The 10,782-nt window shown below is 58.9% G+C and overlaps 1 protein-coding gene across 1 annotated transcript in view; it reads left to right on the forward strand.

The window, feature by feature from the left end:
- LOC106816164 (protein kinase C and casein kinase substrate in neurons protein 2-like) overlaps positions 1-10,782 on the forward strand; it is a gene marked incomplete in the record, with an annotated part of 19,028 nt that overhangs the window by 1,869 nt on the left and 6,377 nt on the right. Inside the window, 2 exon segments of the mRNA XM_014820721.1 lie at positions 447-526; positions 9,589-9,720. Coding sequence (XP_014676207.1) covers positions 447-526; positions 9,589-9,720 — 212 coding nt within the window.

Consider the following 10,782-nt stretch of genomic DNA (forward strand, 5'->3'; position numbering starts at 1 on the left):
GGCGCAGTGAGATCACAGCTAGGGCGCGGTGAGATCACAGCTAGGGCGCGGTGAGATCGCAGCTATGGCGCGGTGAGATCGCAGCTAGGGCGCAGTGAGATCACAGCTAGGGCGCGGTGAGATCACAGCTATGGTGCGGTGCAGAGCCAGGGGAGGGGGCGTTTAAACGTACATGTCAGTCAACCTTGTGTATATGCGTCGTTCAAGAGAAATTCCAAACGTGTCCTTTATAGACAGGTGTTCTTTTCTATAGAGGTGTGCTGACATAAGTTCGACTGTATGAAGGTCATCTAGAGAATAAGGACATGGGAATGTCCACCTGATGCTCAGTACTATTCCTGTTATGCGTTTTGCTCCTGTCTTGTTCACATTACTTTGCGTCGGTTGTAAGCGCAGCGAGCTGAAATGCTTGCATTGTGAGATTAATGCTGAATTATCGTGACCAGGCGCCACATACGGAACAACAAAGTCTGCGTGGAAGGGCATGCTCAAGGAGGAAGAGGATCTGCATGACATTCACATGGAGGTAGGAATCACGTCCCCTTCCTCCTCCCCCTCCCACAGTCCTACCCTCGTGTCCCCTCCTCCTCCCCCTCCCACAGTCCTACCCTCGTGTCCCCTCCTCCTTCCCNAGGGTGCGCAGCTAGGCCGCGCTAGTCCATTTGAGTGCAGGTTAGCAGGCTACAGGCGCAGTGAGGTTACAAGCTAGGCGCCGCGTGGCGATCACAGTAGGGCGCTATCTTATGGTTAGCAGATCACCAGCTACGGTGCGCCGCGTTCTGAGGAATCTTACTTCCCTCGCAGCTAGGGTGGCGGTGAGAAGCCAGTAGGGGCGTCGGTGAGATCACAGGCTAGCGCGGCGGTATGATGATCACAGCTAGGCGCGGCAGTGAGGTTTAGCAGCTAAGGCGCGGTGAGATCACAGCTATGGGCGTGTGAGTACAGGCTAGGGCGGGCGGTGAGATCGCAGCTGGGCGCGGTGAGATCACAGCTGGGCGCGCACCGGTAGATCTCGGCCAGCTATTCTGAAAGCCGGCGGGAGATCACCCCAGCTAGGGCGGCGGTGAGATCACAGCTAGGGCGCGGTGAGGTTACAGCTAGGGCGCGGTGAGGAATTCCCAGCTAGGCGCAGTGAGAATCGCAGCTATGGCACGAAGTGGAGATTCACAGGCTAGGGCGCAGTGAGGTTACCATGCTAGGGCGCGGTGAGGATTCACAGCTAGGGCGCGGTGGAGAATCACAGCTAGGGCGCGAGTGAGGTTACAGGCTAGGGCACAGTGATGACTCACAGGCTAGGGCGCGGTGAGGTCAACAGCTAGGGCGGCGGTGAGATCAACAGGCTAGGGCGGGCGTGACGGGGATCTACAGACAGTCGGCGCGTGGAAGGTTAGCACCCGAGCATAGTGCGCAACATGAGCTGAGAGCAGTATCCACAGACTCAACGCGCCGCGGTGAGGTCAGCAGCTAGGGCGCGGTTGAGGTACAAGCTAGGGCAGGCAGTGAGATCACAGTGCTAGGGCCGCGGTGAGGTCAGCAGCTAGGGTGCGGTGAGACCGGACAGCTAGGGCGCGGTGAGATCACAGCTAGGGGCGCGGTGAGATGCCACAGCTAGGCGCGGTGAGGTCACAGCTAGGAGTGCGGTGAGTATCACAGCTATGGGCGCGGTGAGGTCGGCACTAGGGCGGCGGTGAGGATCCCAGCCTATGGGGGGGCGCTGGTGAGGTAGCAAGCTACGGCACAGTGAGATCACAGCTAGGGCGCGGTGAGGTCGGCAGCTAGGGTGCGGTGAGACCACAGCTAAGGCGTGGTGAGATCACACCTAAGGGCCGTGAGATCACAGCTTAGGGCGCAGTGAGGTTAGCAGCTACAGGCGGCGTGAGAATCACAAGCTTAGGGCGGCGTGAGGTTACAGCTAGGGCGGCGGTGAGATCGCAGCTATGGCGCGCTGAGATCGGCAGCTATGGCAGCAGTGAGATCGGCAGCTAGGGCGCAGTGATATCGGCAGCTAGGGCCGCCGGTGAGATCGCCAGCTAGGGCGCGGTGAGAATCACAGCTAGGGCCGCTGGTGATTGCTATACATAGACTACAGGTGCCGCAGTGAGCTCACAGCCAACGTGCCGAAAAGTGAGGTTACAAGAGAGAGCTACGGCGCAGTGAGATCACAGCTACGGGCGCCATTGTGAGATCAGACAGCTACGGACGAAGATGTCCCGCCGTGCAATCACAGCTAGGACTGTCACGCACGTGAGCGTTACCAGCTATGGCCCGCGTTGATGCATTTCATCCACTACGGGACGGCAGTGAGGTTACAGCTACGGCGCAGTGGGCGAAAGAATTTCCACTAGAATAAGGTCCGCGCAGGTGAGATCACAAGCTAGTGGCGCGGTGACCGATCACTGACAAGATATGGTGCGGTGAGATCACTCAGGCTCTAATAGGCTTATTAGCGCCCGTCCCGAGGTTACAGCATAGGGCGGCGGTGAGATCACAAAGCTATGGCGCGGTCGGACCATCACAGCTTAACTAGGCATCGCCCGCCGGTGAGATCACAGCTAGGCCGCCCGCGCTCTAATTCAAATCCGTGAGAATCAAGCTAGGCGCTGCGGTATCCAATGAGCGTCACAGCTCTAATGGTGCGGTGCAGAGCCAGGGGAGGCGGGACGTTTTCTAAACGTTACACGCTAGTCAAACCTTGTTACTAATTGGCCGTACGTCTCTCATCCCCGAGAGAATTCCTATACACGTGTACTTTCTAATTATACGCCAAGGTGTCCGCTTTCTATTACCGAGGTGCTGCGCATGACATAAATTGTTCGACTGAGTATGTCAATGCTCCATCTAGAGAATAAAGGACATGGGGAATTTCACCTGATGCTCAGTACTATTTGGTCATCGGTTTTGCTCCTGTCTTGTTCACATTACTTTGCGTACGTTGTAAGCGGCAGCGAGGCTGAAATGGCTTGCATGTGAGATAATGCTGAATATCGTGACAGGCGCCACATACGGAACAACAAAGTCTCGTGAAGGGCATCGCTACTATAAAGATTGAGTTTAAGAGATCTGCACTCCGACATTCACATGGAGGTAGGAATCACGTCCTCCTCCTCTCCCCTCCCAAAATGTCCTACTATCACAGCCTCGTGTTCGCTCCTCCTCCCCTCCCAACAAGTGCCCTTTATATTTATCCTTATCCCCCTCATGCCTCCTCCTATAGATACAATCCATACCTCCTCCTTCCCTCCCACAGTTCCCTACATCAATTTATCCCCACTCCGTCTATCTAATCCTTCCCCGTTCTAATCTTCTATCCCCCCGTCGCCCCCTCTACCTACCTTCATTCCTGTCCTCTTCCCCTCCCACAGTCCTCCCTACTCATGTGCTCCCTAATCGCCTCCTCCGCCCTCCACAGTCCTAACGCCTCGTGTCGCCCTCCTCCTCCCCGGCCCGACGTCTGAAAATGTCCTAATTCCTTCGGTGTCCGCCCCTGTCCTCTACTCCACGCAACTTCTAAAATCCCCCCACAGTCCTACCACCGTCCTCATGTGTCTTCACCTTCACTCCTTCCCCCCTCCCACAGTCCTACCTCGTGTCCCCTCCTCCTCCCCCTCCCACAGTCCTACTAAATAACCTCATGTCTTCCCCTCTCTCTAAGTCCGCCTCATCTTTTCTACCCCGGTGTGCCCCTCCTCGCTCGCCCCTCACCACAGTCCTTACCCACGGCTAAACTAACTAATCCGCCCACCGCCGTTCTAAATCCTACCCCCTCACCCCGCACTTCCCCATCCACCCCTCGTGTCTTCCTCCTCACTGCCTCCCCCTTCGCCACAGTCTTACCCTCGTGTCGCCCTCCTGACCTCCCCCTCCCACAGTTCCTACCCTCGTGTCTCCTCTCCTCCTCCTCCTTCCCATCAGTTTCGGTTTACCTATTCTACCCACAAATCGTGTCCCCCTCCCTCTCTCCTCCCGCAGGTCCTACAACCAATACAGTTCCCCTCCTTCTCTCACTCCTCCATCTCGCTACAGTCCCTCCTCCATCGTCCCCTCCTCCTCCTTCCTCGACAACAGTCGCTAAGCCCTCATGTCCAACCGCTTGCATTTCCCTCCTCCTCCTCCCCTCTACCTACAGTCCTATCCTCGTGTCCCGCTCCTCCTCCTCCCCCTTCCCACAGTCCTACCCTCGTGTCCCTCCTCCATCCTCCGCCCTGCGCCAGCAGTTCTACCCCTCGTGTCGGCCCTCCTACTCCTCCTCCCGCAGCCCTACCTTTTGTGTCCCTCACTCCTCCTCCTCCCACAGTCCTACCCCATGTTCCCCATCCTCCTCCTCCTCCCACAGTCCTACCGCTACTATCTTTATTCCCGTGTCCCCTCCCTCCTTCCCCTCCCACAGTCCAATATCCCTCGTGTCCCTCCCCTCCTCCTCCCTCCCCACAGATCCGTAACCCCCTCCATCGTGTCGGCCCTCCTTCCCTTCCACTCCCCACTAGATTCCTTAATCCCTCGTGTCCTCCCATCCTCCTTCTCGCTCTGCACCGCAGTCCTACCCCCTCAAAAAACTCGTGTTCTCCCCTCCTACCTTCACTCCTCCTTCAAACATGTCCTACCCCCGTCATGTCCCCCCCGTCAATCCTCCCCAATAATCACTTACTTCCCCTCGCCACACAGTCGCCTACCCTCGTGTCGCCCTCCCTCCTCCTCCTCCTCCCACAAGTCCCTACGCCCTCATGCTCCCACCTCCTGCCCCCCTCCCACAGTCCTATCCCTCGTGTCCTCCCTCGCTCCTCCCCCCTCCCTTACCATCCTAAGCCGCTTGGTGTCCGGCCTCCTCTCCCCTCGCACAGTCCCTAGCCCTCGATCGTTCAACTCCTCCTTCTCTCCTCCTCCTCTCCATTCCCACAGTCCTACCTCGTGTCCCCCCCTTCCTCCTCCTCGCCTCCATCCACAGTCCTATACCCTTATGTCTCCCAATTCTACTACTCTTCGCCCGCCCATCAGTCCTACCCTATCACTCCGTGCCCTCCTCCTGCTCCCCCCCCTCCCACAGTCCTCGCCCTCCGTGTCCCGTCTTCCTTCCCCCCTCCCACAGTCCACCCTGCGTGTCCTCCTCCTCCTCCTACCCCCTCGCACAGTCCTTACCCTCATGTCCCCTTCCTTCCCACCCTCCCACAGTCCTATCCTCTCAGTTCCCCTCCTCCTCCTCCTCCTACCTTCCACAGTCCTCCCTCCGGGTCCCGCTGCCTCCTCCTCCCTCCCACAGTCCTACGCCTCGTTCCCCTCCTCTCGCTCCCCTCCTTCCACAGTCCTACCCTCTGTGTCCCGCTCGCTCCTGCCTCCTCCTCCCACAGTCCTACCCGGCTACTCTGTAGTCCCCCTTCCTCCTCCTCCTGCCGTGCCTCCTGTCCCACAGTCCTACCCTCGTGTCCCCTCCTCCTCCTCCTCGACTCCACAGTCCTAACCCTCGTGTCGCCCTCCTCCTCCTCTACCTCCCGACAGTCCTACCTCGTGTCTCCGTCATCCCCCTCCCACAGTCCTACCCTCGGAGGTCCCACCCCCCCGGTCACTCCTCCTCCCACAGTCCTACCTCGTGTCTCCCTATCTGTCCTCTTCCCCTACTGCCACACCGTCCTACCCTCGTGGTCTCTCCTCCTCCTAACTAAATCCCTCATTCCACTCAGTAACCTCCTACCCCCTCGTGTCTCCTCCTCCCTCCTCCGCCCTTTCCACAGTCCCTACCCTCGTGTCGTCCTGCTCCTCCTCCTCCTTCCACACGTCCTACCCTCCGTTGTGATTCCCCGCAATCCGTACATCCTCAATTCTCCCTCCCTCACCACAAGTCCTACCCTCGGTCCCTCCTCCATCCTCCCTCCTCCCAACAGTCCTACCTCGTGTCTCCCCTCACCCTCCATCCCTTACAGTCCTACCCTCAGGGTCTCCTCCTCCCCCCCTCCTTCCAACTACAGTCCTACTTACTTACTCATGTCCCGCCCCTCATCCTGCCCCCTACAGTCCTACCCTGTGTCCCCCTCACTTCCTCCTTACCTCTCCCTAAGTTTCCCTACCCTCCGTGTCTCGCTCCTCCCACATCTCCAACATGAAATCCTACTAACCCATTCATGTCGCCCCTCCTCCCTGCCTCGCCCCGCAAGCCTCCTACCCTCATGTCTCCTCGCTCCTCCTCCTCCTCCTCCCACAGGTCACTACCCCTCGTGTCCCCCTCCCCCGTCCCCCTCCCCACAGTCCTACCCTCGTGTCTCCTCCTCCTCCTCCCGCCTCCCACAGTTCCTACCCTCGTGTCTCCTCCTCCTCCTCCCGCCTCCCCGTCCTACCCCTCAGGTTCTCCTCCTCCTACTCCTCTCTCCAACCCACTAGAATCCTCACCCGCTCCCGTGTCGCCCTCCTGCCCCCTCATCTAAATCTAATCCCCACAAGTCCTACCCCTCGTGTGTCACTCCTTACCTTCCTCCTCAACTCCCCCTCCCCACAGTCTTACGCGCTCGTGTCCCCTCCTCCTCCCCTCCCACAGTCCTAACCCTCATTGTCCGCTTCCTCCTCCTCCTCCTCCTCGCCCACAGTCCAAGCCCTCCCTAGTGTCTTCCCCTTAAATCCTCTTCCTCCTCCCCACAGTCCTACCACTCCATGTCCCCCCTCCTCCCTCCTCCTCACAGTCCTATTACTTACCCCCTCGTGTCGCCGTCCTCCTCCCCCTCCCCACAGTCCCTACCGCTCTATCTCGTGCCCTTAACCTGCCCTCACCTTCTCCTCTCACCCCCCCACAGTACCTACCCGTCGGTCCCCTCCTCTCCCTCCTCTCCGCAGGGTCCTACCGCTCTACTGTCTCCTCCTCACTCCTCCCACTTAGTTCTTACCCTACATGTTCCCTCGTCTTCCCCCTCCGCACAATTGTCCTAACCCCTCTAATTCTTCATGTCCCCTCCTCTCCCCATCCCTACACAGAATACTATATATCCCTCGCGTGTCCTTCCTCCCTACCTGCCTTCCCCACCTTCCCGCATACTCAGTCCTAACCACTCCGTTCCCTCCTCCTCCTCCCACAGTCCCTATACCCTCCATATGTCCCGCCTCCTCCTCCTCCCACAGTCCTACCCTCATTGTCCCCTCCTGCTCCCCCGTCCCACAGTCCTACCCCTCCGTGTCGCCTATCCTCCTCTTACCCCCCCACAGTCCTACCTCATGTCCCCTCTCCCTCCTCCACCAGATCCTACCTCGTGTCCCCTCCTCCTCCGCCCTCCCACGCAGTCCTACCCTCCTCGTGATCCTTTCCTCCCTCCACGCTCCCACAGTCCTATCCTCGTGTCTCCTCCTCCCCCTCTCCACAGTCCTACCCTGCATGTCTCCTCCTCCCCCTCCAGCACCAGTCCCATTTTACCCTCATGTCGCCCTCCTCTCCGCCCCCTCCCACCAGTCGCTACCCTCGTGTCCCCCCTCCTCCTCTTCCCCCTCCGCACAGTCTACCCTCTGTGTCCCCCCCTCCTCCCCGCGGTCCTCCTCCCACAGTCCTAACCCTCGTGTCCGCCTCCTCCTGCCTATCCCACAGTCCTACCCCGTGTACGCCTTCCTCCCTCCTCCTCCCTACAGTCCTACGCCTCCTGTGTCCCTGCAGTCACTACATCCCCCTCCTTCCCCCTCCCAACGATACATAGAAATACAAAATATCACCCCCCTCGTGTCGCCCTCCTCCCTCGCCCCTCTTAATATCATTACTCCACAGTCCTACCCTCGCTGTCCCCTCCTCCTCTTCCCTCTCCCACAGTCTACCCTCAGTGTCCGCCATCCTCCTCCTTCCCCTCCCACAGTCCCTAACCTCGTGTCCGCTTCCCCTCCCCCTCCCCACCAGTCCTACCCTCGTGTCCCCCTCCTCCTCTTCCAGGCCCTCCCACAGTCCTACCCCATCGTGTCCTCTCCTCCTACCCTCCTCTCCACAGTCCTACTCCCTCGTGTCCCCTCCTCCTCCTTCCCCTCCACAGTACACTACCCTCCGTGTCCCTTCCTCCTCACCCCTCCCACAAAGTCCTGTCTGTGCCGCTCCTCCTTCCCCCTCCCACAGTCCTACGCCACCTCGTGTCCCTTCCTCCTCCCTCGCCACAGTCCTACCCTCGTGTCCCCTCCTCCTCCTCCTCTCCCACAGTCCTACCCCTCGATGTCCCTCCCACTTCTCCATCCTAATTTCTCCTCTACCTTCCTCTCCCCTCCCCACAGTCCTACCCTCGTGTCCCCCCTCCTCCCTCTCTCTCGCCGCAGTCCCCTACCCTCTATGTCCGCCTCCCCTCCTCCCCCTCCCACAGTCTTATCCCTCAGTGTCCTCTCCTCCTCCCCCTCCCAACTAGTCTACCCTGTGTCTCCTCCTCCCTCCCTCTCCTCCCCCTCCCACAGTCCCTACTCGATGTCCCCTACTCCTCCCCCCGTACCCACAGTCCTACCCTCGTGTCCCCTCCTCCTCCCCCTCCCACAGTCCTACCCTCGTGTCCCCTCCTCCTCCTCCTCCTCCCACAGTCCTACCCTCGTGTCCCCTCCTCCTCTCCCCTCCACAGTCCTACCCATCGTGTTCCCCTCTCCTCCCCTCCACAGTCCTAAACCCTCATGTCCCCCTCCTCCTCCTCCTCCTACCCAAGTCCTACCCTCGTGTCCTCCTACCTCCCCCTCCCCAACAGTCCACCTCGTGTTCCCGTCCTCCTCCCCTCCCACAGTCCTACTCATGTTCCCCATCCTCCTTCTACCATCCTCCTCCCACAGTCCTACCCTCGTGTCCCCTCCTCCTCCTCCTCCTCCCGCAGTCCTACCCTCATGTCCCCTCCTCCTCCTCCTCCCTCCTCCCACAGTCCTACCCTCGTGTCCCCGTCCCTCCTCCATCCTCCTCCTCCACTAGTCCACCCTCATGTCCCCTCCTCCATCCCCCCCCTCCCGCAGTCCTACCCTCATGTCCCTCCTCCTCCTCTACCTCCCCCACAGATCCCTACCCTCGTGTCCCCTCCTCCTCCTCCTCCCCAGTCCCCTACCCATCATGTCCCTCCTCCTCCCCTCCCAAAGTCCTAACCCTCATGTCCCTCCTCCTCCTCTTCCCCCTCCACAAGTCCTACCTCGTGTCCCCTCCTCCTCCTCCTCCTCCTCCCACAGTCGCTACCCATGCATGTCCCCTCCTCCTCCCCCTCCCCCACATCCACCCTCATGTCCCCTACCTCCTCCTCCTACCTCCTCCCACAGTCCTACCCTCGTTCCCCCTCCTTCCTCCTCCTCCGCGCCAAGTCCTTACCCATCATGTCCCGCTCCTCCTGTCCCTCCTCCTCCTCCTCCTCCCACAGTCCTACCCTCATGTCCTCTCCTCCTCCTCCCGCAGTGCTACCCGGATCTACTGAGACAGCACACGTCCGCACGGCTTTACTGTGATCTCATCATTTCCCTTCACTACCCTTATCTTGCGGAACTGTCCGGACACAAAATTCGAGTCTTACTAGGTCGGGTTACTCTGCGCTCAAAGTCTATAGACGCGTCGCGAACGTGGCGCCATCTGGTGTCACCGTGGGATGAGTGTCCACGCTGCAGTCGCCACATCCTCGTGGTTTTGTTCATTGGCAGGTGCGAGACAACCTGACGGACCAGGTCGCCGTGACGGTGAAGAACTGGCAGAAGGAGAACTACACGAAGCAGACGATACCTCGAGGCTACCACACGAGACAGGCGAAGGAGATGGAGGAAAACTTCAAGAGGGTATGGATACGACAGAAAAAATACTTTCAAGACTACTGCCGCTTCATGCGGTGCTGGTATTCATCCGCCAGTGCATTGTGAGAGCGGATGCCACAGAACATGACAGAAATTTCCTTGGAGAGAAAAGAGAGAATTTCATGAGTCTCTAGTCAGATGATAGCTTTGCACACAGATCCATGAACACGTCGTTGAATGCTCACCTCGTCTGCGCTCTTCGCCGGGTCCTGCTGGGAGTTTCTCTCCTGTAGGATGGCCGTCCGCTCCTTCCGGCACGCCCCGTGGTAGTCGCTCTTCGCTTTACTCACCTTCTCATACTGCTTAGACCACGGTTTCTGCGCCTGAAACAGAAATTGTTGGCCGAGGGCCAGCTCTGCTCATCCAGAACTACACCGAAACAATTATAATTACAGCAATCTGTGAAATCTTTGTTTCCATCCTCCCTGATAATTAGTGGAAGCGCTTACAATGTCGCACTAACACACTGGCACAGACATCACGTTTTTTTACCACTTTACAACTGATGATATTTGTACTTGTTGGCATGGCAAGGTCACTGTCACCTTGATGAAGGGTGACTGACAGCTACTTTGTCTTTATGTCATCGACAGGCTGAAGCTAGGGAAGCAGAGGATCCATGACACGAGCACACAGATCCATGACACAAGCACACAGATCCATGACACGAGCACACAGATCCATGACACGAGCACACAGATCCATGACACGAGCACACAGATCCATGACACGAGCACACAGATCCATGACACAAGATGTGCTCGTGTCATGGATCTGTGTGCTCGTGTCACAGGTGTGTGTGCTTGTGTCATGGGTGCGTGTACACGTGTCATATCTGTCTGTCACCTTGTCATCCCACATCGCTTCCCACGACAGCACGTGTGAAATTCTCCAACCCTTCCCCCCCTCTCCCGTGTCACGGACGAGCTGGCTTCCCCCTCAAGCCACGGACGAGCTAGCTTCCCCCTCGTGCCACGGACGAGCTGGCTTCCCCCTCAAGCCACGGACGAGCTAGCTTCCCCCTCGTGCCACGGACGAGCTGGCTTC

The sequence above is a fragment of the Priapulus caudatus genome, unplaced genomic scaffold, assembly GCF_000485595.1.
Source record: "Priapulus caudatus unplaced genomic scaffold, Priapulus_caudatus-5.0.1 Scaffold1304, whole genome shotgun sequence".
Classification (NCBI taxonomy): Eukaryota; Metazoa; Priapulida; class Priapulimorpha; order Priapulimorphida; family Priapulidae; genus Priapulus; species Priapulus caudatus.